This window comes from Apteryx rowi, unplaced genomic scaffold (genome assembly GCF_003343035.1).
Source record: "Apteryx rowi isolate R43461 unplaced genomic scaffold, aptRow1 scaffold_379, whole genome shotgun sequence".
Taxonomy (NCBI): domain Eukaryota; kingdom Metazoa; phylum Chordata; class Aves; order Apterygiformes; family Apterygidae; genus Apteryx; species Apteryx rowi.
In genome coordinates this window covers 726,768-754,316 of record NW_020450296.1, presented here as the reverse complement: position 1 = coordinate 754,316, position 27,549 = coordinate 726,768, and the positions used below count along the sequence as shown (strand labels likewise).

The 27,549-nt window shown below is 46.3% G+C and overlaps 4 protein-coding genes across 4 annotated transcripts in view; 2 read left to right on the top strand and 2 right to left on the bottom strand.

Moving 5' to 3' along the window:
- Nucleotides 1–5,054, bottom strand: part of LOC112969950 (keratin-associated protein 5-4-like) — a 35,699-nt gene extending 30,645 nt beyond the window's left edge. The window contains exon 1 of the mRNA XM_026073802.1: nucleotides 4,967–5,054. The gene's annotated coding sequence lies outside the window, so the exon portion shown is untranslated. The remainder of the gene's footprint in view (nucleotides 1–4,966) is intronic.
- S100A11 (S100 calcium binding protein A11) lies at nucleotides 3,159–5,326 on the top strand. The gene is made up of 3 exons (XM_026073803.1): nucleotides 3,159–3,267; nucleotides 4,581–4,730; nucleotides 5,040–5,326. Exons 1-3 carry the CDS (start codon nucleotides 3,265–3,267, stop codon nucleotides 5,190–5,192), a joined length of 306 nt encoding a protein of 101 aa, XP_025929588.1. The 5' UTR covers nucleotides 3,159–3,264; the 3' UTR covers nucleotides 5,193–5,326.
- Nucleotides 5,327–5,866: 540 nt separating this feature from the next.
- COPA (coatomer protein complex subunit alpha) lies at nucleotides 5,867–27,249 on the bottom strand. The gene is made up of 31 exons (XM_026073801.1): nucleotides 27,016–27,249; nucleotides 26,624–26,704; nucleotides 26,236–26,312; nucleotides 25,616–25,725; nucleotides 21,359–21,468; nucleotides 20,893–20,992; nucleotides 20,164–20,299; nucleotides 19,168–19,250; nucleotides 18,407–18,557; nucleotides 17,907–17,973; nucleotides 17,481–17,556; nucleotides 15,167–15,249; nucleotides 14,032–14,171; nucleotides 13,019–13,104; nucleotides 12,450–12,588; nucleotides 11,921–12,083; nucleotides 11,664–11,810; nucleotides 11,063–11,252; nucleotides 10,835–10,930; nucleotides 10,368–10,456; nucleotides 9,996–10,119; nucleotides 9,611–9,700; nucleotides 9,396–9,505; nucleotides 9,116–9,193; nucleotides 8,843–8,911; nucleotides 8,478–8,614; nucleotides 7,974–8,160; nucleotides 7,763–7,873; nucleotides 7,341–7,502; nucleotides 6,886–7,080; nucleotides 5,867–6,574 (listed from the first exon to the last, which is right to left on the bottom strand). Exons 1-31 carry the CDS (start codon nucleotides 27,232–27,234, stop codon nucleotides 6,515–6,517), a joined length of 3,666 nt encoding a protein of 1,221 aa, XP_025929586.1. The 5' UTR covers nucleotides 27,235–27,249; the 3' UTR covers nucleotides 5,867–6,514.
- Nucleotides 27,250–27,416: 167 nt separating this feature from the next.
- Nucleotides 27,417–27,549, top strand: part of NCSTN (nicastrin) — a 14,350-nt gene continuing 14,217 nt past the window's right edge. Inside the window, exon 1 of the mRNA XM_026073863.1 lies at nucleotides 27,417–27,423. Within this exon, the coding sequence (XP_025929648.1) occupies nucleotides 27,417–27,423 (7 nt within the window). The remainder of the gene's footprint in view (nucleotides 27,424–27,549) is intronic.

The following is a 27,549-nucleotide window of genomic DNA, read 5'->3' as shown; positions in this document are numbered from 1 at the left end:
ATCCCTAGCCCTGTGGCAGACTCTCCTGCTTGTTAGCTTCTGCTGTCCAATACAAAAAAAATCCCAGGACCTCAATCATACTCATTCTGGGGCCTGAAAATCCTTGAGGCTGGGAAAAGACACCTTTAAATGCAGACTCAGTGCTTTTGGTTACACATTTTTGCTTTCCTAGCAGCTGAGCAGAATCCCAGCCCCAGTGTCAAGGAGGCTTTGAAGTAGTTGAGTTATGCTGTGGTTACGACAGGGTAACGGTGCTGGCGGGCTGGGCGCGGAGGGGGATTGTTTCTTCTTCACACTGATGTATTGCATGAAAAATCACAATAAATAGCTGATGACTGCACTGACTGCTGCCATCCTTCAACCTTGCATCTAATTTCTTCAAAGGCCTCAGCCTGGTGGGAGGGTGTCCCAGTTCAGACTGCTTATCCGTCCTAATCCTAGGCACTTAATTCAGACAGGGATGAAAAATCTGCTGAAAATCCCTCCAGATACCCAGCTGCACATCTAGGAGCCCACATACCTCTAAAACTTTGGWCCTCACCACTGCTCTGCATTATTTCAGGTGTCCCCATAGCAGCCTGCACACGTTATAATCCAAGACCCCCGGTGGGTCATACAGCCCCCGCCAGGCGAGGATGTGCCCTTGCTCTCTGGCTTTCACTACAGACACAGGCACGACAGGGAAAGCCTGCAGTGCAAATCTGCTGCCGGCTAAGGAGCTATCTAGATGCCCATTTTCCTGGCCACACGCATCTGCCTGTCTTTTCCCCTGGGCTGCCCCATATCTGGGACCACTCACAGGTCCTCGGACAGGAGAGAGGCAGCAGCATGGCATGGAAAATGCACTGTTTCCCAGACATCATGCATAAGACTGGAGAAGATGTCTATGGCTCTCCCTGAGGAAAACCAGCTTTTACTCATTTTTCTTTCCCTTGAGCGAGAGGGAAMCAGTTCCCTCAGCAGCAGATGGGGCTGTGACTGTGCAAGAAGTCGGAGGGAGAAGCGAGAACAACCCTGGCACCATCTGTGACTCAGTCTGAAACGCAACCAGARCTGTACAAGTCGGAGTTGCACAAGTCAGAGCCCGCTGGCTGATAACGGCACCAGCTGGGAGGAGCAAGGGCGTCTCAGGCCCATCAGAGCCTGACGTGGCTTCAGGAGGAAGCACACGGGGCTCCTCACTCACCCTGCCACAGGCTCGCTGCACAGCCACTTTCCTCTGTTTCAGACACAGCCGGTGCCAGAGGGACTCAAAAGGGTCTGTCCCAATCTGGGACAGGCGGATGCATGGGATGACACTCTCCGAGATGCTCCCTTCCTGCATGTGACTGTCGCACCTCTTAGTGACAGACATATGGCAGCACAGATGGTCTGTCTGCAAACATGGCCAAACCCTCAACTGCAAACACACACAGCAACAGCAGGAAACAGCAACCTCCCCAAACCCCACGCTGCAGCTAGGACTGGGCTGGGCCAGGGCCCCTCTGCGATTTGCTCTTTTAAAAGGAGAAACAATGCTGGCCCATCTGAACAGTTCTTATTTTGGTTTTAAGGGAGCACAAGGAAGAGTTTGCAAAAGCGCAGAAGGAAGTGTAAAGTCCAGGTAGAAGAGCAGTAGGTTTCCTGCTCCCAGCTCCCTCATTTGAAAAATCCCTTTGATTCACTTGCACTGAAATGTTTCAGGTTTGGGAGGGTTTGGATTGGGGGGACGCTTTTTGCTCAAGACATGGAAAATAGATAGTTTGGGGAAGGAAATTGGGGCAAGAAAGGAAAATAGATTGGAGGGTAGGATTCTCCCCCGGATTTGGTGCTTCATATGATTTCCTTTTCTCCTGCTATACGATGAGTCAGTCTCCAGCAATATTTCCTAGCTAGCCCCATCCCTAGATGTCCCTGAGCCCAGAGGGCATCCCCACTCCCCACACACCGTCACAGCAGCCTGCGCTACCCCTGGCCGCTCCGCTCCAGGCTCCACCTGAAGTTTTGGGGGAAATCTGGCACCATTTGGGGCTGGGAGTCGTGGGAAAATCTGGCCCTCAGGAYCTGCAGGCTTTGGGGTGTGTTGGTACTAATCCCAAAGGAATGGAGAAAAAGAGTGCCGTAACCATGCGGCAGCTAAGTAAACACAGATAAACTGACATGCCTGAGCAACTTCCCCAGCGCCCGCTGGCTGCAGGATGGGGAGCGGCTGGGGGACAAGGGCACGGCCCTGGGGCTGCTCACGCAGCYGGCCCTGCTCCCCTCTACTGGGCCGAGTTCACAGCAGCGCAAGTCCGATAGCCCCAGTCGTCCCGCCTACATGCTGCATATGGGCACGTCCCTTACCTTCTGGGTGTCTCTCCTCCACCTCCATGACTCCCCGTTTTAAGCTCTCCACGGCCAGCGCAGACTCTCACTGCAGCTGAGCAGCGTCAGGCACAAGGGTGGCCGGCCGCGGTGGGGAGCTCAGACGGGCACCCCATCCCCAGCGGGGTCGCCTTCTGCCCCCGAGAGCCCAACAGCACAGGCAGCTGCCCCTTCTGCAATAGTATAAGCTTAAAATGCACTATCAGCAGAGCTCACCAGGTGGGACCAGGTGGAGACGAGCAAGTATACAGACAGGCCCCAGGTGCTGATGTACCTGGGGAGCCCCAGGGTCTGACTTCCCCGGCAAGTCCTTTGCTCCCTTCCAGCAGCACCAGCTATACAGTCCTTGTCCTCAGGTCCCACCTGCCTTCTGCAGGGCAAAGCCACCCGCTCCCCTGTGCCTTGTCTGCTCTTGCTGGCCCAGGGGCTCCTCTCCAGCAAAGCTGGGGGGCTAAACCTCGCCGTAGCAAGCGAAAACGCTTCCGGGAAGCGGCAAGGCAGCCCTGGTGGCCCTCAGGCTGGGCGAGAAGGGAAGGGAGCCACAAAGGGACGAGTGACAAAGAACCGAGGAGAAAAAACAGGTTGGAAGAAAAATGAAGGTCGAAAGACATGAAGGAGAAAAATGAAAGTGCAAATAACTGTAAAGAATGAAACACAGAGGGAAGAGGATGAGAGAGCCCGGAGGAGGGGCCCCGCACATTCCTGAGCCGAGGTGGGAACCACAGGCATGTCCAGATCTGCCGTTAGAGCCAGCAATTTCCCAACGCAGCGGAGGGGGCTGAGTCAGGGCTCGACGCTGGCTCCGCCAGGAAGGGCGGTGGCAGCCGGGGCGAGGCTCATAACCGCCCCAGCTCCTGTCCACTCCATACCGCGCCGCGGCCCCCGTTGAGGACTGAGCCCCCTCCTCGCGCCCCAGCCATGGTGAGTGAGCCGGGTCCCCGGGAAGGGGAGGGAGACGCCGCTCCGTMACGGCTGGAAGGAGGCTGCAGGGGAGCGTTTCTAGCAAACAGCCCGGGAACTCTGCACTCAGCTGAAAGCGAGACTCGCTCTGGCACCAGAAAGAGGAGACGGTGCCAAGGGCTGAGTTACGATTACTCCCTAGGAGGGGGCCTGGGAGCGGGAAGAGGGTGCAGTGCTGTGGAGAGGGAGGGCACATGGTCCCTGCAGCTGGGGGGGGGACAGGAGGTGGCATTTGAGCCCCTGCAGTCCCCCCACCGCCTTCCCTCCTCTTTCCTTTTTTCATTCCCTATTTCTTGCTCGTGTTTCTGATGCCCATCCCTGGACTCGGGGCTGCGTCTCCCCCTCCACCAGACCCCGGGGCAGGGGGTGCAGGGGAAGCCAAGCGCCGAGGAAGTGGGGCCCAGGGCGGAAGCAACTTGGCTTCTCTCATATCAACCAAAAAAGGCTAAATTCAGCCTCAGGCGGGGCAGGATGTGGCCAGGGAGTCCCCAGGATGCCAAGGTTACGGATGGAAGAGTGGATTCCTCCCAGTTCTCCCCTGCGCTGCCCTTTCCCAAAGGCTGGAGCACAGCTCAGGGCTTATAGCTCAAGGCGAGGGGGACCCTCTTGTCCCCCTCCCTTTCCCCTGGGTGTCCCCAGTGCAGCGGCCCGTGAGCCAGCCCAGCTCCCTCCCGGCCAGGTCAGCGTTTCACCCCCTGGTCCCCCGTCCCCTCGGCCCTCACAGTACTGCAGTTCCCAGACGCGAGCAGTCTGGGGAGCCAGCGCTGCTCGCATTTTTGTCGCCTGACTCAGAGYTTCTCCTCTGTCCAGAAAGGGCAGGGGGAGGGAAAGGGGGAAATGCTTATCTTTCCAGAAAAGCAGCCACAGCCAAGTCCTGTTGGAAATCACTGAAAAACTAGCTGCTCTTCCAGGGCGAGGGAGCAGCCATTCTCGCTGCATGAGCTCTTCCCGTTCCAGGCAACTCCTCCTAAAGGAGCTGACGCTTCCCCAGGGGATTTTCCATGCTAGAGATCCCAGGAATCCCAAAGCAGCATGACTCAAACCTCRTCCCTCCCCTGGGTACTTCCTCACCACATTGCTGTGCAGGGCACTAGAAAAACTAATACTAAAGAAAAATGCAGCTGGACAGGTTGGGCACAGAAGGAGACTCCTCTAGGGGAGCAATTGCACAAGGTCCCCCTCACCCCAACCTTCCTCTACAAGTAACATTGCTTTTTTCTGCAAGCAAAGAGCTCTCTTCAAGGGCTGGCCTAAACTTGCTCTTGCTCCTTCAGTCAAAGGTGTCACCCACAGAGACCGAACGCTGCATCGAGTCCCTGCTGGCTGTCTTCCAGCGGTACGCAGGGCGCGAAGGGGACAACTGCAAGCTCTCCAAGAGAGAGTTCCTTGCCTTCATGAACAGTGAGCTGGCTTCCTTCACAAAGGTGAGCAAAACCCAGGCCAGATCCTTCCAGGAGTCTCCCCCATGATGCACTCCATCCCCTAGGACAGCAGTTAAAGCCCTTGTTCTCACAGCAGCGTGGGGTGAGAGGGGGGAAGAACTCACTTTTGCCAGCAGCCAAAGTACATCCTGAACAAGAACTACCCCGATTGAATCCTGTCTCCCTCTGCCAACCCCTCTCCAATGGTGACTAAAATTCAGTAGCTGCAGGGTTCATACCTTGGCAGATAACGGCAAGGGGCACCGTTGCCTCTAAGCAGATGTTGATAGCAGACTCCCTGATCTTTTGCAGAATCAGAAGGACCCAGCTGTCCTGGACAGAATGATGAAGAAACTTGATTTGAACAGTGATGGGCAGCTGGACTTCCAGGAGTTCCTGAACCTCATTGGGGGCATTGCAGTGGCATGCCACGATGCCCTAGTTGTGCAGGCCCCTCGCCACTAGCCCAGGCAGCTCTGCCTCTCCCACCACTGTGAATGTGTCATGACCAAGAACCACACAAACCTGGAAGCAGTCCCCTTGAAATGCGGGCATCCCCATTCCCCATTTTCTGAATAAAATAAAGGTTTAAAATTCTAGCATAAGGCATGGTTTTATTTTTTACAAGTCAGGGGAAAGCACTACGCAACCAGTTCAGACACCCGAGGGAGCCAGGATCTCCGGTTCCTCTCCTCTGCTTCTCCACTGATGTGAGAACATTGGTCTTCTCCCCCCTACCTCACAGTCCCCCTAACTGTACATTTTTCAGCCTTGTAACTGCTGGAAACTACAATGCACCTGACTTTGGAGATCATCCAGTCTGTTAAATACCATGGGGAAGGGCACAGTAATTCCAAACGGTAAAACTACACAAGCTAAACGTGAAGACAGGAGCATTACAAGTAACGATAATTTGAGCACTGGCAAGAGCAATTATACACTAATAATTAGTGGAAGCACACCCTGTCAGCATAATAAATTATTTCAGCAATGTAGCCTCCATTTTCTGGGAACTTTAAAACCCTCCAAAGCTAGTAGCTTAAGAGCACAGGAGGGATGGAAAAAACTATGAAAAGGGGAAATGAAATCCAACATCTATTCTATCTCAGTAAGATCAACTGGGCTACCAAAGAGGGAGATCAAGATGGTCAATTTATTTTATTCATGTGAGCAGATAATATTGAAAAAAAGCTGGTAGAACCAAAAAAAGTCAATAATAGCAGTTAGATTCTAAGCTGCTCTCCCACCATTTCCAAAGGGAGCAGAGCTGTCTCYGAGCGGGGACAGGTCCTGTGCTGGCCCCAGGTCCAGACAGTACCACACYCCACTGAGAGCTGAGTCAGCTCTTCCTGCTGTTCCAGCTGCAGCAGGCTGAGCACTTCTTCCAGGAGTCCCAACACTAAAGGAAGTGAGAGCCAGTCACTGCCTGTCAAGTATTTTCTATGGTGTGCACTGTATGGTACCCAGGTCTCAGCAAAAGCCACCCTTTGCCCTCTAGAAAAATTTGGTTTTGGAGAAGAAACTGTAGCTTTGAGGCAACAGTACATAGAAATGTCACATCAACTGGATCTGGAAACAGACTCTCTAGTTGCTACTACTCAAAAGCAGCAGAGTCTCACTACAGCATTTCTGGGAGGGGAAGAGTATGTAAGACAACAGCACGGGCACAACTATGGTGGAGATATTTGCCTAGAAGTTGGAATGACGGGAGGTAAAAGTTTCAACACCGCTGTGAAACAGGACCGTTCCCCTCTGATCCTCTCACCTCCCCAGGATGGGGCAGGGCCCTAGCGGAACTGGAGTGGGCTGATCCGCAGCCCAATGACATCTTTGCCGATCTCTGTCACCTGCGGAATAAAAGGGAGATGATTAATGTTTAAAAGCAGCTCAACAATCCAACCCCATACATGGTTTTCACAGCTTATACAGTTCTCAGGACTGCAAGGTCAGTCCCTGAAGGTAGAATTTAAAACTACATTGTATTTCACAATTCCCAACTGCTCCTCCTCATGTGCCAAGTCCTCAGACATTCAACTTTAGACCCAAAGTCCAGGCCAAGTCAGTTTAGGGAGAGCAAAGGGGAAGGTGTTAGAGTGGATTCTCAGAGAAAGCGCCAGAGACTAAGAGTGCACAATTACAAATGTTCAGGCTCCCTTACTGTGGTGACACGGCAGATCTGCCCCTGGAACTCAGGACAGTAGCAGGCTCCACTGAGTGGACACTTCTCCACAGGTTTGCCACGATATATGGGCCGGTAAGAGGCAGCACAGATGTCAAAGGGGTTGTGCATATCATAGTTGAGCTGGTAGGTGTCAGTGGGATTCTTCTCACACGCAGACAAGATCTTGCGGGTCTGCAAAAAGCAACCACATTGACCAGAGGGGGAGCTACAAAGCAGTCCAAATAGATTCAACTGGTAACGAGCATAAATCAGGGTGCTTCCTCTCAATACCTCTCCCTTCCCACTAACAAGCACCTCTGCTCTGATCACAAAAGCTTCCGCCCACCCCTGCAGGGAGCAATAGTCAGTCCTCTCTGAACCAAGGAGGTCTCATTCCAAAGCACACACAGAGCACTCGGTGATATTCCTGGCCATGCACCTTGCAGACATACCTGCTGCGCCACCTCAGGCTTTGGACCCAGTTCCAGCAGCCGACGAGCAAAGGTAGCAGCTGTCTTGAAGTTTTTGAGTTTGAAAAAGAGGTTGAGAGCAGTGCGCAGCACCAAGATCATGTGGACAGGCTGCAGGTTGGAGTGGGTGAAATAGGCAGCCATCTGCGTTGGGGAGAAGGAGGGAAAGGAGAGATACAATCACTACCAACTAAGYGAGAAACTGGATGCCCTGAAAATGCTGCACGAAACACACCAAACCCTCCCAGGTGATCACAGCCACCTCTGCTTTAAAGGCAGGAAACCGAGGCACAACTCCACATAAGAGAGTTTTCTGGTAGAAACGGCAGAACTCATGATTCCCAACACCTTTTTAAACCAAAAGGCTATTTTCCTCCCCAACTCCCATCACAGAGCTTCTGTACCTCACAAATGCGCTTCTGCTGCTCCAGGGTCTCTTTGGGCAGCTTCTTCCGCTCTATCTCCATTGAGAGCCCTACAATATACTCCCGGCAAATGGCTATCAGCTGCTGGGCCTTGGAGAGAGGCAGACAGAAGGAGTCAGGCATTCAGCCTCCTGCCCCAGGGAGATGCAGAACACAGTCAAAAAAAAAAAAAGAGAGATCTGCCTCTCACCTCAGCAATCTCCTGCTTGTTGTCTACCACTAGCAAGGGCACACTGAGCAAGATGGAGCGGAACTTCTCCACGGCTTCCTCAAACTTGCCAGCCGTAGTGAGCTGGTAGCACAGCTGCAGGCGCTGGATCAGGTCATTGAGTTTCAGTCCAACAGCAGGGAGGGCGTTCTTCAAGCCAGCTTCCTTCCTGGGAGCACCAGAGAGGGGTTGGAGAGGGATGAACAGAACTACTGCAGAGGGCATCCAGAACACACTGTCAGCTCAACTGCAACTTGTCAGCAACGCTTTGACCTAGGGCCACACTGTCCTTCCCACCTTAGCACCAACAGCATCTGTGCTTCTGTAATTCTGCCTCCCACAATGCCCAGCTGTCTCTGCATTAACACAAGCTCCCCTTCAGAAGRGAGGGAGAAGAATTCTGGCTACAACTGAACTTCCAAGGTGTCAGGGAGGAAAATGGCACAAGGCAAAGGGCACAGAAAAGGAGCCAGCCCAGTTGCCTACCAGTTGCGATGCGGGTATCCATACATGGAAGGGAGACAAGGCAGGGCTTGATAGGTCGTACGGCCACGGGCATAGGTCTGCAGGAACAGCTGCTTGTAGGGACCGAAGTTTGTGACTCCTACCTGGTCATGAAGGAGCTGAAAGAGACACATTGATCTACTGAGTAAAAGATGTCTAGGGCTCTATAGAGGTTGCACAGACATCAACACTCAGGCTCTGACCTCTTGTTTCATACACGGACAAAACCATGCATGAAATGATTCACAAAAGGACACAAAAMAAAGCTTCAGACTGGATCAGAGACAAGAACACATGGGAACAAGGGCAAGCTCTTTTTCCCCCCAGGAATTCCTGGGGTAACTTACTCTCATTGCTGTTTCAAAGGAGCCTGCCAGGATGTGATCAACAGGAAGCTGAGAATTGTTACACCACACCTACAAAAAGGGAAGAGAAACACATTACAAGAACTACTGCATACATGCACGTTCACCCTACCTACTCTCATCGCCCCTCAGTCCCCATAACAAGTTGCTGTGYTGTGCTCACAGCTGAGTGTTAACAAGAAGGACTGAGCCTGAAAAAAGAAAAACTGAAGTAGAAAGTTTCTTGGAAAGACGACAAAAGAGTTGTCCCATTACCTGAGCAGGGCTGGTGCCTTTGGTGGGTGGCACAAAGAAACCATCCTCAGCTCCTCCTGCTGGTCCAGCAGGTACATCCTGGGGAAACATACAGGACAGTGATTAGCATTCAAGTGTTTGACACCCAGATGAAATCATAGCTGGCTTCAACTGTGGTGGCAGAGACTCTCTGGGAAAGCCCAGAAGACATTTTTTTCCCTGCAAGCTTTCATTGCCTCGTGGCAATGAGGGGATACTTGAAAAGCCTCACAAACATACCCTGCACCCAAAAGCATCCTACCAGTTCAGGGGGAAGGTCCAAATCTTCCTCAACTTCCCATCCRCCTCCTTCTTCCTGTCCTTTACCTAGGCCTTCTTCTCCAAAGCCTTCTCCAGCATCCACAAAACCATCTGCATGGAGGAAAAGAACTAGTTAGAACTCTTACACACAAGCACATGCACGCACATACACTCTCTCCTCTCTCACTTCTCTAAGAAACTCTTGGATACACCCACCTTCATCCAGCTGCAACTCTGCATCTTCACCCCAGCCTTCAGTGCCAACAGTGTCAATATCAATATCTGCAGCCAAAGCACCCCCTTTGCCTTAAAAAAAGGATAGAAYTATTCATTTACTCATCTCTGAGAAGATAAGATGTTAAGCAAAGAATTAACTTAGGCTAACACCCTCCCCTCCAATTGTCARACACCATCTTCTGTTAAAAGGCCAAAAGATTTCTTGAGAGATTTTAAGGGTGGTGTAAATATATAACTGGATTCCAACCTCTGCCAGTAACACACAACAAATTTGAGGTTTAACAGCAACAGTTCAGGAGCCATAGGGACAAATTCAGTTCTGCATATCCCACCTTAATGCAGCTTTGCAGGTACAGAGCAATACCTTTGCTAGCAATTGTTCCTTCGAAGAATCCCTTGGAGACAGTCAGCAACGGCCAGTTGGTATCCAGAGGCATGATAGGGGCAGGAGGCTGCAGCAATTTTGCATTGGGATCAATGTCTGGAATCTGAGCAGAAAAGAACAGAAATCAGCTAAAGGCCATATAAGGAAAATCCTGTTCTTTGACCTACCCCCCTCTAAGCAGCATAGACAGTCTCAAGCCTGATGATGAGTAGTGACTGCAATGGAGATGGTTCCTCCCTCCTGGTAAGGAGCTGCCTCACCAGTCRTACTACCACCACATTCCACTGCCATCCTCTTCCCAAACTCTAGGGCTCTCATAACGAAATAGGARGCATTAGTTAATTCACTAACTGTTTCCTTTTCAGGATCAAATGTTTCCTTCAGGCTTTCAGCTTCCTCATCCAGACCATGAGTTGCAGCTGTGAGATAGGCCAGGGACTCTGAAATGAGATACAGCTAATATGAGTGGGTGTCCTTCACTGCCTAAAACAAGAGAACTTCTCATACTGGCTTGCATGGCCACACTGCCACAAAGGAAAGATTAGCATCATACTAAGATTTATAATTACACCTTTAGGGGTATCACTGGATTTAGGACTAGAATGTGTGCATGCAATGACAGAGCATATTCAGATTGTCAAAGTTTGTCTCAGGTCTCCTGGATTGTATTTGAGCTCTTAGATTACTTTCCTCCTATCTGATTCTGTTTTTCATGTAAGGGATTACATTATCTCTCTCCAGAAATTATCATTCATCCGTACAACCTCTCCAGCTTCTCCCCAGCCCACAGAAGCACAGGTTAGTCTGATATTACTCACTTTGCCCACAGTTCTTCAGGATCCTCACCCTCTCTGACACATCTCCTAGATACAAGGCATTCTGGTAGTGGCCACTCATATCTTTACGGATCTCAGCTAAATCAAAAGAAAAATAGATGTAATGATARCTCTGCTGGTTTTGGCCTCCACTGTGTTGCCACTCATTCCCTCTGGACATGACACTACTCCTTTTATCTCATTCTTCTTTGCCACCATCCTGGGACTCACCTATCTTCATCATCTTCCGGAGCTTCTCCAGGTTGCCAGTGATGAGGTAGAGGAAGGAGAGCCTATCAAAATTCTTGGTGCGTTGGTAGCACATCTCCACAATTTGGTGATTTCCCTGCAGCAATGCCACTTCTCCCAGCTTCTCCCAGCAATTCTTGTCATCCAGAGCCTTGGCTGCTTCCAGAGCAATCTAACAAGGGAATGAGACATGGTTACAAGGGCAGACCTGAAAACAGCTAAACACACTCACAAGACTTGAGCTCTATTCTCTGCTCCACCAAAAACAGTAAGTGGCTTTGCAGAAGGCAGTCTTCCCTGCAGGCTCCTGCTCATAATACCTGTGATAGGATTACAAGGATCACTGCATTAAAYCATGCCCTCAGCTGAGGGCCTGCACCTTAATAGGGCTGCTATCATTCCCTGCTCTAGGAAGCATATCTGTAACTCTTAACTACTCTCCCAGGGAGATGCAGATTCTGTGAAACGAAATGCAGAAAAGGAAAGGTGAGCTTTTTCTTCCTAACGCTCCTCCCCCTTGCAACATAAAGTAACATTTGCCCGAAAAAACCTGGCTTTCCCACAGCACCACCTGCYACCTCACCTCAATGTTGCCGCATTCCAGTGCCAGGCTGAACCGGGTCTTCTCATCCTTGACAAAGTGCAGTGCCACCTCAGGGTAGCCCTTTTTTTGCAGGTAGGCAATGATGGACTGGCCCACGAGCTTAGCATTCCTCACCATGTGCAGCACCTGCAAAGGAAAGGCCCAGGCCTGAAGATGACAATGCCACTTGGGAAGGATTATCCTATACCCCCATGTCACGGTGAAGGAAAAGTGCAGTGTTTCGCTTGCCTCCTCACCTCATCATATTTTCTGTTGATCAGTGCCAGTTTGAACTTGAATTCTGTGGGATCAATGGTGAGGACCCTGGGACGGCATTCTCTGTCCAGGCAGTACACGTTGTTTCCCTTCACACGGGTAACATAAATAGGCAGATCCAAGGTGCGGATGATGCCATGATCCCTACACCAAAACACAGCATATTCATTTGACGTGCATGCTAACACTATGCATCTGTATGACCACATCCTCTATCTCAAAGGAGGCTCAAACACTATCATCTTAGCCTGGATTACAAAAGCAATCCCAGTCTGAAGAACAGTGCAGCCACCCAGCAGTGAAGTACCAGTAACAATGYAAGCAACCAAAGATGAGGCCAGTGCAATCATCTAGCTCTAGTTATCTTTGAGTAAGCCCAAACTGAAGGAAAAAAAAAAAAAAGAAAAAGTGCAGTTACACCAGCACCATCTTTGGTGTCTGCCAAAAAAACATAGTAGTCTGTGCAAGGCCTGCCAGTTCAGGGACTCCGTGGGTGATGCCCAGACTCACCCAGTAGTGACAGCATATTTGATGTGGTTGCTGGTGGTATAGATGAAAACACCACTCTCATCCCAGGCACCACTCTTGACACGGATATTTTCATGGATATTACACAGTGACTCCAGCTTTCTGTTGCAGATCATGATGGCTGGAGAAGAAAAACATAAGATTTAAGGATATGGAACTCTCTACTGTTAAATATCTGCCTCTTAATTACGGCTTATCTCCTCCATAGTCCCAGCAACAGAGATCTGTTCAAAAAGAGTCAGACATTAAGGAGATGATAGCAAGCACAAACAGAATTGTTACCATCTGCCTTTATTTTATGAAGGAAACTATTGGATCCCTTTTGAGGAGTTTTAGAAATCCTCCTTTTTACAACCTCACAGAAAGGTTTTGCTGAAGAGACAAACTGAAAGGGTTCACACTGAAAGTCCTCAGCTGCACTTTCACTCGTGGCCATGGCACTGAATGGTTACTCTAGCAGGCCATACAAGGAGGGATTCTGCTCCGCAAAGGGGAAGGGGCCGATGCAGTGCCTAGGACCCAGGTGAAACACTCAGGCCTCCCCTGCTTACCGTGCTTAGCCAGCAAAGCTACATGGGACATGTCAGCCGACCAGATGACGTATTTCACCTTGGAGATCTTCACCGAGGCCAGAGTTCTGTGGAAAGGACAGCACTGACATCAGAGAGCTGAACAATATCCCTCCTCACCACAGCAAGCTCTATGATGACTACCTGAACCCAGTCTGCAGATGCTCCAACCCCCCCCCCCATGCAATTCTAGAGCTATAAAATCGTGTGACAGAACTGTCTCTGTGGTCCAGTTTAGCAAAACAAACCTCTCTCCATATCTGCACAATGACAAACATACTTGAGGTGACAACTGACTTCAAATTCTAGGTCTCTGAGGTGCTTTTGTTTTTTAAGGATAGATTTAAGAGAACATGGGAAATAGGGAATTTCCAAGCAGCATTTATCTTGTTAAATCTGTTCACAACTATCCCAACAATACTATAAAGACAAAAGGCATGCAAATAAGGAAATGAGACTCACGAGGCAAGCTCTGGGACATGTGAGCACATATACTGTACCTATTTGCAGCTAATCCAGACTCCTTCTCAAGCCCCAAATACAGCTAAAACCACCAGCTCCTTGCCTGTTTCTTTGTGGCTAGCAACACTTATATCACTAAGAACTTGCTACCATATTGTGGTTTAAGAGTATTTTGCACAGATATAAAACCTAAGGGACAAGGCACCRGGAGAGCTTAGCCTGATTGAGTTTGGGGTGGTTTTATTGATTTCTTTTCCCTTTTATAATACCCAATTCTGTAATCACAGAGTTTACAAGGGTATGGCACACATCTCCCTGTGATCAATGGCACAACGCCTGCAGCATAAATTGCACCTTGGCTATGTTTACACTGTGCTTTTTTTAACAGTTGTTAGCCGTGGTTTGGATCAGTCTGATGCAGCCTGCAGCTGATGCTAAATTCTGGAGTGCATTAATAGCTATTACTTGTCCCCAGAGGGCATACRCCAGCAGGATTACAATATTAAAACTTCTCCCAGCAGGCTGAAACCTACCGCTTCTGCTGCACGTCAAACAGGGTGATGGAGTCTGCATCTCTCAGCAGCAGGTTCCCTGTGCCAGCATAGAAAATCTCATCGCAGTTCGGCACCTGCACCTTCTTGGTGATCTCATTCTTCAGGTTTTTGATTAGGATCTGCCATGTGATGAAAAGTAACACCACAGGAAAGTTAGGTAGAATCTACAAAGACGTTTAAGATCATTTAGGCTCAGACACTTTGTATAGCTGAACCCCAATAACAAGAGAGACAAACGGAAGATGCAGCCTTTCACAAAGCAAGATCAACAGAAATTTATCCTGCCAGAAAACTCAACCACGTCAATTTGTCAGAGTAAAAAAATCTGTTTTTCTTAGTACACCTTCACACAGYGCACACTTTCCCTTCATCACCACTGCTGTCATTATTAGCTGGCTGATAAAATTTGCAAGYCCTCTCTACAAGTGAATATACAAGGTAAACAGAGAACACAATGTAGATTAAAAAAAAGTAGGGAAAATTGACAGGAGAACAGCAAGGGGGAGAAGGGGAAGCCAAGAAGAGAGGAATAACAAAACAGGTATGTAATAAAATTGAATTTTCTTGCTTAGTAAATATTGAATGATGCAATCTAATGTTAAAAACTGTGATGAGTACAGTATCCTGTACAAGGCAGAGATTAAGACTTTTCTTCTCCTTCCCACCAAGTAAATCCAAGTGGGGAAAACTTTCCATTACTGCCTTTCCTCTTTCTCCTACTGCACTCCACGAGTGAGAACAAAGAGCTTTATAAAAACCTATACCTGCTTTTTCACCATTTACTCAGCACTTTCAYGCTATGAAAGTGGCCTGGCTAGCTKCACAGTCCTTTTCTGGGCAGCTTTCATTTCTGAACTCACCTTCTGTAGCAGGCCCCCAGCAACTGAGAGGTAACATTTATAGTAAAAGAAGTTAAACAATATTTAAATTCATTAGGTTTTCACCATATTACGTTTCTTTATATCTGCACCCCAGTCTCTACTGACAGTGCTCTGCCAGTCTACTCAGATCACCAGTAATTCCGTTAACCCAGTTTTCCCGCTTTCCACTCAGATGCTTCCAGATGACAATAKACCCAGTTTAAAAGATGACCCTATTAAGCTTGTCCCCTTACCGAATGCATGCGATCCAGGACTGCAAAGCGGTTACGAGCTACCCACACAGCTGTTAGCCCGGAGGAACGTTTCCCTTCAGGGGCTGGGGAGAGCAAAATGCAGGCAGTGAATAAAACCTCTGGCAGGCTCTTATGGCAACACATTAGTCAGTCTTGTTTGATCCCATCTTGTTGTTGGATCAGCTGCTTCCTACTAATTCATGTTTAACCTGAGGCTATTCGCAAGACTCATTTCCTCCCCCAATGTCCTTTCAGATCTCCGTGTGGCCAGCGCCAGCCCTTCTCTTCAGCCAAGGCACAAGACAAGTGGCTGTCTACACAGCCAACGCCACCGCTTGGCGCCGAGGCAGGCCATCCTGGGCGACAGCACAGTCTGTCAAGCTAACGAGCAGAGCCTTGCTGGCCAAACCAAGCGAGCAGCGAGGGTCCCGGCTTCAATGTAAGCCCCCTYTCCCTCCCCCCTGCAAACCGACATAACGAGCTGGAGGAGAAAGGCTGCACTTTCCCCAGCACGCAGCTGTTTTCTCGGTTTTAAAACGCTAATATAAACACAACGCTCCGCATGTCAGAAGCGCAGAGAGAACTGTGCTGCAGGATGTGTTGCGGATGTGTTTCAGATGCGGGGAAGGCTGCTGCAGCAGAGGAAGGGGACAGACGAGCGAAGTGAGAGCGCTGCTGCTGTTTTGGTAAAACACAATTTCTCCTTCTTCAGTTTCCAGTTCCTTTTCTCACCAGTACTCCTGCTGCTGAAAACATGAGTGTTTTGGGAGACCTTCTTAGGACACCTGCAAGCCACTCGCTCACTAGATTGAGTATCATTTCACCAAGCCTAGTGTCATTTGTGGCAGATCTACACCCTAACAAACAATAACTTAGGGCTGAAGGGCAAGGCAATCAGGTCTCATTTACTGCCCAACATATGAAAGACTGGTCTAAATTCTATTCCCAGCTCAGCTAGGGGCTTTCTGAAGGCAACTTCACCTGTTTTTATGAATCTCCACAATTCAGGGTTTTTACTGACTTCCCCCACATGTAATGGCTTTAAATCTTTAACACTGATTCTACACCAGGGAGAAAGCGACAGAAATATATTACCCAAAAGATCAGAGAAGAGTGATTAGGAAGCTTAGCTCCCCTTTTAGGGCAGGTAAATAAGCTGAAGGATATGAGGATGACAACTCCAGGGCACGTGTTAAATCCCTACTTTACAGACCTGGGAAATCATCAGAAGGATGGATAAGGAGGATAATAATAAATAATAATGAACAAGGAGGATACTTATCAGTTAGTAGAATTTTACATTGTCCTTGAGAATAGACAGTTGCTTAAAAACACCCCAGAAAAATAAACACAAGACAAAGACAATGGTGAGTCTCAATTTTCAACAGAAAACACATTAAGAATACTTGGTTTTCACGAAGCATAGATGCCTCTTCCTCTGCAAGAATTACCCCTCTCCTCTTTAATAGGATCATAAGTTGAACATCCCCAAACAAGTCAGCTTTGAACCTCTCAATCAGAATAAATACTTGAAATATATTCAGTAATATTTAATATATATAAAGTGACTAAAAAGCTCTTCTCTTTCCCTCTCCAGAATACACCCGCTGACTGTACTGACAAAGAAATCTTTTCTTCTTTAGACCCTCAGAAACTAATAAATCTCCAAAGTAGTACGCTAGATTCCAGTCTAACTCATTCATCACTCCCACTCATTTCAAAATCTTTACTGCCATGACGACAGAGGCAGGAGGAACCAGCTGGAGTTTCAGATCCCAAGTGGAATTCACAGTTAGGAGAAAGAAAAATTTTTTTTCTAAATCATATTTTGACTTGTAAATTGCACAAAACTGATTGGAATTTGCTGAGAGGAAGAATGAATACTGGTGCCCTGGCACTGTCACTTTTACAGCCACTTTTCAGAGTATAAACCCTTTTAGAACAAAACATATCTGGTTAAAATCCATCTCTGTTGACAAGCCAGGAAGGCTGCCTGCTGCGTCGAAACGGAAAATGGAAAGTTCCTAATAACAAAATTATAAAATATATATTTGTAGCAGTAAAAGTTTGGGATGAACATGAATTTTTCAAGTCAGTGAAGCTTGTGATATAGTAAGCAGGAAGCCTGCCAAATGATGTGTACTGCGGGGGCATTGGGAAACATGAGAAAGAGTCCAACAAGAGAGGCTTAGAGAAATGAAGCTTTCATATACATAAAACACACACACAAACACACAGTACGAGAGCAGAGGAAGGGATAGCCATAAAGAGGCAAAACACTAAGAAGGATTAATGTGAAATAAGAAACGCCTACCATCCGGGTTCTGGGAGTCTGCATCCTTGGGAATGGTGTATAGGTCATAAGTGCTGTTCTCCAAGTTGCTGGCTCTCTGTGGGGGTGAGGAAACAAAACAAAAAAACATTACGAGATAGGATTTCCCCACTCCTCCCAATTACAAACCCACTTGAGACGGAAAATTATTTAAAATAGTAAGAAAAAAAAATGATGTTCAGCCTGTAACATGAGAGGAAAAGGAACAAACTGGCAGGTATCAAAAATAAATGCACAAAACAGTTCACAAGCAAAAAGTCACCCATAAAATTGGTCCTCAGTCTAGCTTTGTATCTCACATCCTCTTAGCATTTGGGACTTAGTTTTAAATTGCATCTTGAGAACAGAATTCGCATTCACAGCCTCTTGGAAAGTTCTTTAGCACATTCTGCAGCAAAACTGGCTTACCGTGCAGAGGAGGACAGCGTTCTCAGCTGGGTTATATGACATGTTGAACACAGGGAACTTGGAACCACTGAAGAGGGGCGATGAAGAGAACAGAGTTAATAAAAGAGCAAACCACGATTTCTTCTACCCAAATCATCTTCTCATAAAAACTCCTTATTTTTTGAAATACACTACCAGAAAAGCTCTGTTTTGATGAATTTCCTGACTCAAAAATACATGGAAGAACTAAGAACACCGGCATTTTCTAAATGAGAGAGCTGGTATTTCAGCTTGAAGTTGCTTCAAATTTGAAGCTAGTTACAAAAAAATTTTTAACCATAAATGGATAACAACTGACCTAAATCAACTTCTTTTAGCTTTGTAGTTCATCTAGCAGAACAATCAGTTGAAACTAAGTTACTGAACAGAAAATGACAATATAATCTATTTATCAATGAGGAACTAACAAGCAATTCAGGATACCAGCAACTATTGTAACATGAGCACTCATCTCTTCCTACCTTCGCAGCTGCATGACAGCAACGTCCTTTGAACTGTTGAAATCAAGCTGGCGGAGGAAACGGTCCTTCACGTAATACAGCATGTTCCCATGTACGGCATAAGCAGGCCGCTCACGCTCCAGTTTGAACACAATCATGCCACCATCATGGCCTGAGAAAAAGACATGTGAGAATTCAGACCTAAGAATTAAATTCTGTGTTTTTCTCATTATGTAAATGACATGTCTTAGCCCCTCAAACCAAGAAAGGTCCAACACAGACTGCAACCAATGACTGTCAGCCACATCTACTACTTTTCAGCCTGACTGAAGTGATTTTATTTCCTCCCTCACTAAGGGCCACGTTCCCATCCCTTTAGGTTTCCCAATAAATTTAAGATCTGGCGTTCCACTAGAAACACTTTGCCTTGCTGACATGCATTTTGGTAATTGTAACTAGTCCAGCATGGAGTTCCCCTTGGATCTGTCCTATGCCTAACGAGCTAACGCTCTAAGGCTTTAGCCTTAAGGCAGAGACTGTCTTGCTCTAGCTTTGATCAGCAGCTGATGCAATGAAACTGTGTCCATTCACAGCTCTCAGATGTTGCAGCAAGTTAAACAAGGATCTTTTCTGTCCAACACATTTAATACAAGCATCTGAAAAACACTGTGTTCTGCAAAGTGTGCTAATGAAAATCAAATCCTTGATGCATAGAGTTTCTGCATGGAATATGTACTCTCTCAACTGCAGCCTGCCAGACATTGAGTAGATCTCTTTTTTACCTGCAGCAAAGAGGTTGAGGTTGGGATGAGCAGCCAATACCCAAAAGCGATCATGATCACGGCGAAATGTCTGGACACCCGTGCTAGATGTGCAAGAGAGGGATTAAGGAAAATAAACAAAATGGAAACCTTGATGTAAGCTCCAGTTCACAAAATGAAGTTCCTGAGCTTAACAGTACAGAACATCTCTGGCATTCGTTATGGGAGAGTCCACTGAGAGTTCAAAACGCTGAATTCAAAGACTTCTGGTTTGTTTTATTTAGAGAAAGCCTCTGTTTTGTGCTCTGTCAGGCTGGTTCAAAAGTCAGGACACTTCAAATACTATTTCCAACATTAAAATGTGCAAACTACTTTGCTTCTCTAACCCAGAAATTTCTCTTATATAAACAAGAGCCTGAGCAGATGAGATTCCAACCCCAGAGTAAGCTTAGCTTAGTACTAACTAAGCTCTCTAAATAAGAGCAGAGCAAACTGACTTAGGTCAAAATGAGAACCGAAATTAATTGCCTTCAGTACTCCAGCTAGGGTCCATTTATGAAATCCTTTCGTGTCAGACATATTTGTATTTATAATGYTATTCCTGATGCCTAAGGTGAAGGACAGCACTAGATCTAGTAACTGATTTCAAAACTAAAGCTATTGTTCTATGAATACTCAATTTACATATAAATCTCTAGTCTGGTTCATTCTGTATCCATTTCAGAAGAATGATACTCAGCCAAACAAGTCAAATAATATATTCTCATTCAAAGTRCTTTCAGCAGCAGTAGCACCAGACAAGCCAGCCCTCTTCCATTTGCTTTCAGATAACTGCAAGCCTTGTCCATAACGTGTCTCTCAAAGGGACAGAGAATGTGAAGAACATGGTTTCTTACACACGAATTTTCAAACTCTAGAACTGATATTTTAAGAACTGCTCTAAGAATACTTGYAGGCCTTTCATTTGTGTGAAAACTTCCATAATAAGGTTGAGTCAGATGCTTGAGAAGCACTAACCGTTTAGACATATCCCACACACGGATGCTCTTGTCTTCTGAATTGCTGAGGATCAGTTCCTGCCGCGGGTGAAAGACAGCACACGAGACATTGTTGTAATGTCCACGGCAAGTGTCGACCTCCCAGGCCTTCGATTCTAACAAAAGTGAAACACAATGAGGAAACTAATGCTTAAGCAGCTTAAGTTGTGCCATAGCAGAAGCGCAGCAAGCAACCTTAGAAAGTGGATTCTRTGGGCTGCTAGTTACTGTATCACTCCCTCCAATCTACATTTATGATTTCTCTCACCTGTAGCACAATTCATCTGATGAGCACGTAAAGTCAGATTACCAAAAAGGTGCTAAGAATATTATATAGTTTATCTAGCCTGAACTGACATTAGTACACCCATTCCCAATGAAGGGCTCCTGGCTCTGGAATAGCTCCCTTTCTTATTGCATTGGTGTACATTCAAAAAACTTCAGAGTCAAGCTTATCTGTTCCTACAAGCCTCTGCTCAGATGTGGTTGAAAAACAAAATAAGCTTGAGGTGTTGGCTAGGGAACTGAGCTCTCCTCAAACTGCAAAAGGCAATGCTGCCCAGGATTATTTACCACTGACTTGTACAGACATGCTTGCGAAGTTTAAGTTACCTTCAAGTTCTGCCTACAGATGTTCAAACAAATTTCAACTCTTATCCTGCTTAGCCTCCCCTTCTTTCTGTGAACTCCCTTTGGAGAATCTTCTTACCATTCATCCGCCAGATCTTCACTTGTCGATCATCAGCTCCTGATACAATAAGTGGCATGGTGGGGTGAAAGGCAGCCCAGTTCACTCCACGATCATGGCCCTAGAAGCAAAAAGAAAACGGTCACTTGAAGCCTTCCTAGCCTTAATGAGCTATTACAGAATGCTGAGAAAAGGGAACCCCCCACAAGGCAACAGTGCCTGCTATTTAGCTGAGATTTTAGTTGTACAGAGAAAACAGTAGCTGTTAGGTTACAGTGCAAACATCTCCAGATTTCAGATCTTAAATTTCTTAAAAATAAATGCCATATTCTGCAACAGCATGTAAATCCATAAAGCTGAGTCAGGTATCAACTCCTTTTTCCTCCACTGTTTTTCAGATCTTTTAGAGGATCATTTGAAGTCATCACAGGGACTTCATTAAGCAAAGCTGAAAAGGCTGTACAGCACGCATATATTAACACAGTACCTCAAGAACRTGCTTCACAACTGCATCTGTTGTCCCAAACAAATCCACCCCGGTTATTCCCCTGACATCCGATTCCACAGCTCCAGGGGACAGGTTCTTCTTCCTTAGGCCTTGAGGGACAGAGAAGAAGGAGAAGCAGGGGCAGAGGAAGCAAAAATTACATCATCAAGACAGTATTTTTAATTTAGCAACAAGCTGAGTGCTCTCCTGTGCTGTTTTCACACACCTTCAGGTGGAAAGGAAGAACTTGAAAGTGGAAGAGGGCGAGAGAAACATCCAGGACTCCCTTCCACTTCCTCCAAAAGTGCAAGCTCAGATTAGACATGTCAGAAGGAAAGTCTGCAACGCAGTACACCACACAAAGGATCACTTCAGCTCACTGGTACGCAGAGAGCAGCGCCACAGCGAAGGACAACTGGCACATTCTGGTTTCTCCCTCTCTCACTCCTTATTTGCTAATCTGAGCTTGCAACTTTTAGGCTGCTTTCATCTATGCCAGTTTGAGGAGTGCTCTCATTCACCTCTTGATTATGAATTTGGACAATCTGCCTGGAAACAAGGTATTTTCAGGAGCTATTTTAAGAGGCTAAAACTATAGGAACTAAAGCTTGTTCCCGATTCTGAAGAAAACTCCAAATCAGAAGGAACACAGTCAGGAAAGTGAGAATTGAAATGAGCCTCTCATCCAGCAACAAACACGGAAAAGAGACTGTRAGCTTAGTAGATAAAGCATTCTCAAACAAAATTTAGAAAATACACTTTTCAATTTAAAGGTCTGCGGCCCAAGGAAGCCATCATGATGTTTATCAAGAAAAAAATGACTAGAGTAAAACCAGAACTGAACCAGTTATGGATGCCACAAAGAGCGAGGTGCAATAGGAAAACAAATAATACTGAGGATAAAATTATTTTTTTCTTCTTATAATTCTGATTCCCAAACTCCTCAAGAATTAGCGGCTTTGGGGAGATTTAAGGTGAGGGTCTAGTCTCAATTACCTCTTCGAGAAAGTCAGTCTAATGAAATCAACACATTAAGCAGCAGCTTGAAACAAAGCATGAACGCTCTGCATGCTGGGTGAGGTACATGCAGATGGTCCAAGTAACAGTGAAGAACTTGAACGGCTGAGTGGAAGCTTCTATAAAGCTGACACAAACTGACCCAGAAAGTGAGGAATAAAACATACGTAATCAAGGGATGGTGAAAGAAGAAACACAGGGCTTTTAGAAGAGAAAATACTTGAGCCTTTGACAAGCCAGTGAAACAGGACTGGAACACAAGTGGAAAATTTCTGGCATAACTGCACAGATCTAGAGGGAAGGCAGGACACTCACAGAACATACCAGCTTCCTGCATGGCTCTGGGGAAGGAGCAGGGAAAGAGAAAGGACTCGGAGCAAAATGGTAGATATTAGGCATTCTGAGGACAGCTGTTTAAAAAAAATAAATCTAAAAAGGAGACTCAGCTCAACATGCACAAGAGCACTAAGAGGAGCAGGTGTTAAAATAACCAGGGAAAAGGGGACACACGCTAACTGCAACCGACAAATTGGAGCTTAGGAGGGAAGAAGCAAGAGAACTGCAAAGCATCAGGACGTTCCTGGGATCCATTTTGAGAATACAGTGGTTGACACGTTAGAGGCAACGCTGAACGACAGACAGTCCCTTGCAAATTCTTTTGCTCTATTCTCCTCTTCTTCCCAATTCAGGCCTCAYRCTTAAGGGTCTATAACTTACCCAGGACCRAAACTAAGAAGGGCTCTTGGGTACTGACTGTTTCATTGCTAAGCATAGRTTTCTTCCTATCYCTCTAATCCATCTGCATTCAGTGGRCAATTAGGAAAGCGCAGTGGAGGCTGAAGTTGTGCAAAGGTTTTGCCAGCCATGAATGTACATCCGCTAAGGACGCTCAGGGAGAGGCAGGCTAGGTCTAAAAATACTATCTGAGCTCTGTCAGYTCAGGTCCTCCCAGCCCCAGGGCTCCTCAACAGCATAACAGTGAATTAAAGGCCAAAACCCTCGGGTGATCCTCACTTAAGCTGGTCATCCCAATTGACTAATCCAAGTCCTGACAGAACAAGGAAGATTCCTGCCAAGCAGAAGACATCAACATTTGCCAACTAAGAGGAAGTTGAACAGAAGTTGGTGTGTGATGTTACAGTACAAAACAAAAGCACTCTCTGATCATGACCACTAACACCCTCCCCTCCTGGGTTAACAGTTAAAAAGAGATAGAAAAAACACATTATTTTGTAGTTGTTGGAGGTTAATATCATCATCATAAGCAAGGACTTCATTCCACAGCACAGGTGAATAACACAACACAAATTTCATGCATTTTAATATGTAAACATGCTCATTCTGACTGCATTCACACAGTCTCTCTCAGGAGACTAGCAAGAAGTGGACTCTTTAACCTGGACCATATTTGYTTTGCATTGAAGATGCTTTATCAGCAGCTCCGAAGACAGAAAGTTTCAGTCCACAGAACACAAAACACATGGGAGTTCAAAACAATAGGGCAGTCTTGACTGCCTGCTCCAGGTCATGCTTAATTCACCCACTACAACTCCTCCATCTCTCGCTGACAACAAAGCTGACAGCTTTGGGAAGAGGATTTTGGAATATGGCCTTTCAACTCATTTAACCGAGGACATTCAAAGAACCAGYGCTCATAATCCCAAAACCTGCTGAAAACACAACTTCCCACTGATGTCAGCAGAAGCTACAAGTCATCAGCAGCACTCAGAACTGGAATTAAATCTCAGTATCAAATGATGCTGTCTATGATTAGGATTATGTACACATGACAGACATCARACAAAATGGGGAAATAACCATTCCCAGGAGACTCCTTGAACCAAAACAGAATCYCGCTAAGGACAGAAGTCATTTGGGGGAAAAATTTCAGGGGTGGAAGGATGGGGGAAAGTCTTTATTTTGAATCCATTTTTCATCTATCCCTAGTTTTTTCACACACCAGTATTCTTGTACTGTCCTGTCTGACTGGAGCRGCAGCTGAGTCAATAATTCAGCACATCGCTAAAACCCCTCATCACATATCAGCTGAGGGGAAAAAAAAAAAAAAGCTCTGTACCATCTCCAAACCAATTTGGCAGCAGGAACTCTGCTGAGAGAGAGAGAGTCTGTGGGAGAATGCAGCAGTGAAGCTTACTGGCAGAAGAGCTGTTAGRCTCCCCACGCTGGCAGTACAGAGAGGGGGACAGGTTTTAAATAACCAAGAGATCCTGTCCCCAGCCCCTACTGTTGACACAGCTGGCCATGTCCGAGTGCGTACCACAAACAGTGCAGCATGCCCAACCAAAACTGCAGTGCTGAGAGCGGCAGGTGGGATAAAGGACCACAATCCATCTCTAGAACAGCYCACAACACTGTAACACCATCAGTACTGCCCCGCCTGCCTGCCTCCAAGCAGTCCCTTACCTCCACCTACTATTTTCTCCATTTTACTTTTTCACTGAGGGATCCTCTTTCACTCATTAAGTCACCTCGTGGCCTAGCTATAACCTAAGAAACCGCTAACAATAAGTTACTAGCAAAATACTTTGGAATTTTGATTTGCATCTCCTTGCTCTGATCTTTAGAGCATGCTTCATTTTATGAAGCAGATAAGCAAACTGTACGCTGGAGAAATTTCTAACACTGTCTTCCTGTTACCATGCACAACTAGGTTACCAAAAAGGAAAAAAAGAAAAAGCCTTTTTTGCAATCCATATAAAGGCCCGAATGACTTATTGTTGCCTCCAGAGTTTTTCAAGGGGATAAAGATGATCCACAAACCTCAAGAATTCCTCCTACAAGTCTAGCACATCAGCAAAGCTGATTCAGAGACAGCACTATATGCCTTCTGACAGCAATACTCATCACCCACGTCGGCTTAAAAAAAAAAATCAGACTGGGATATTACATTGTAAAATCTCCATCTTTAGAGGTTTTCTTCACTGTGCAAAGCTACAGCTGACTTGATCTATTGCTGAAGACTTGCTTCAAGCAGAAGGCTGATCTAGATGACCCCCAGGGGTTCCTACCAACCAACAACCGAAACTTCACGGAAACTGAGGGCAACGARTCCCTGTCAGTAGAGAATTCTGTACTTTGCTGCCTGAGGCTCCTAGTTAACAGGCTACTTCTTCTGCTCTCAGATATGAACTGACTTGTTCCTGCCTCACTTGGCTTTCAGCAACTGCAGTTTTGAAGTGGGCTGAGCTACTGGAGACCCCCTCGATCTGGGCAGCTCACCAGAAATATCCCAAACGCGCACAGTCTGATCCAAGCTGGCTGACACTACCAGGTCCTCAGAGGGGTGAAACTGGGCACACATCACATAGTGGTTGTGTCCTGTCAGCACACTACAACAAAAAGGACAGAAAATACCATTTAAACACAGCAAATACTAATGTACATTTCAGTTTGTACCAACAGCAATAAACTCAGTCTGAGGAAGAGAGACGATAAGGAATATATGATAAGGTGACACTCTGAAGAGAAATGTGAGTCTTCAAGAGTTAGTGTGACTGAACACCTGACACATACGTTCTTGTGGAGAGCATTCAACGGCTTATTTACTGATAGCAATAACTTCACAGGTGAGTATCAACATATTATTTTAATCTGGGAAATTTTTTACCCAAACAATATGTGAATTTACAAGTAAGAGATAGTTTAGTAGCATCAGAATAGACGAGCAAAAGGAAAGACTGACAGATATATTCACAATTGATCAATTTTCTTTGCCAGTTCTATTCCTTCAACTATGCCCAGTTTTTAAAAGTCAGTAACATCTCCCATTCGAAAACAACAAATTAAGATGATTTGCACCCCAATCCTGCAGTTACTTGTAAAGCACCCATTGATTTTACCAAACACAAGTCCTGGACTGCCAATTCCAAACACGAATTGTCTGATCATCAGAAGCGCTCAAGATCCAGGGATATTCCTAAAAGACACAGTGTTTTGTAAATGAAATAATAATCTCCACCCCAGACATGCCCCCCTCCCCTTCTCAGTATTTTCCAATGGTTTCCATGAACGACCAGTATTTTTTTCTTTTTTTTAAGATATAGGAAGCAGAATTTATGCCTCTTACACCTCTACAGAAGAGCAACGTGTTGGGAGAATCTTCATACTAGCAAGTCAGATACTATTTCTTTAGCAAAGATTCCCATCCAGGGAAGCAAAAGAAAGATCCCATTTCATACAAAAAGAGAGCAGACGTATATCACTGGGTTAAGCAGCAGAGAGGCTTACGTGGTGGAAGAAGGTAGTGCGAATGTAATCCAAGTGCCCAAGCAGAGTGAAAAGACAACGGCGCAATTTGTAATTCCAGACCTATACAACACAGAAACAGAACAAAAAGTATGTGCCACAGCCTGCCTAGACTTCCTGCGCTTTCTCACAATGTACTAGACTTTAGCTCATTTACAAACTTCTCTCTTTTATTCTACAATATGATTCTAACGCAAGCTACACAGAGACTTCAATTTGCTATAATTACTTCCAATGCTTCTGAAACAGCAGAATCTTAACCTCCTAACACTAATTTTTCCCCTCACCCTCTCAACTTGTCAGCATTTCCCCTACACATTCCCTTGTCTGGACAATGTCCTTTACAGAAGGAGAGATAACGGGGGGAAATTTACCTTTATTTTGTAATCATCACCTCCAGAAACAAAGAGAGGCTGCTGTTTGTGGAAGTCAATACCTCGAACAGGTCCTACAAATAGAAGAAGCAGGTTGACAGAGAAAGATGGCTGACAGCTGGAGCAGTTCGTTATATCACTTAGAGTACGATTTTTATCCCTCCCTGTTTCTTTTGGCAATGATAAAATAAAAACTTTAAAGCAACAATAAAAAGTCATGTAAAACTCTGAGGTCACATTCCTTTCTATCAACACACTCGCAGGAACACATCACAGAACATCTAAGCCCTTCAGACGCAATTACAAGTTTATTTTTTTATCAGCAATGAAACTAATACCCGACTTTGTAGACATATTCAGAGACTAATAAATTGGCCAGAAAGAAAGACAGAGTAAAACAAATGGGAAGTGAAGTCAGACCAGCAGAGGCTTCAGCAAACAGACACTCTTCCTCCTCTCTCACCCCAGCCTTCTCCCACAAGGAGGTTTCAACCTTCACTCTCGCTCCAAAACTGCACTTCTCTCCCCCCCCCC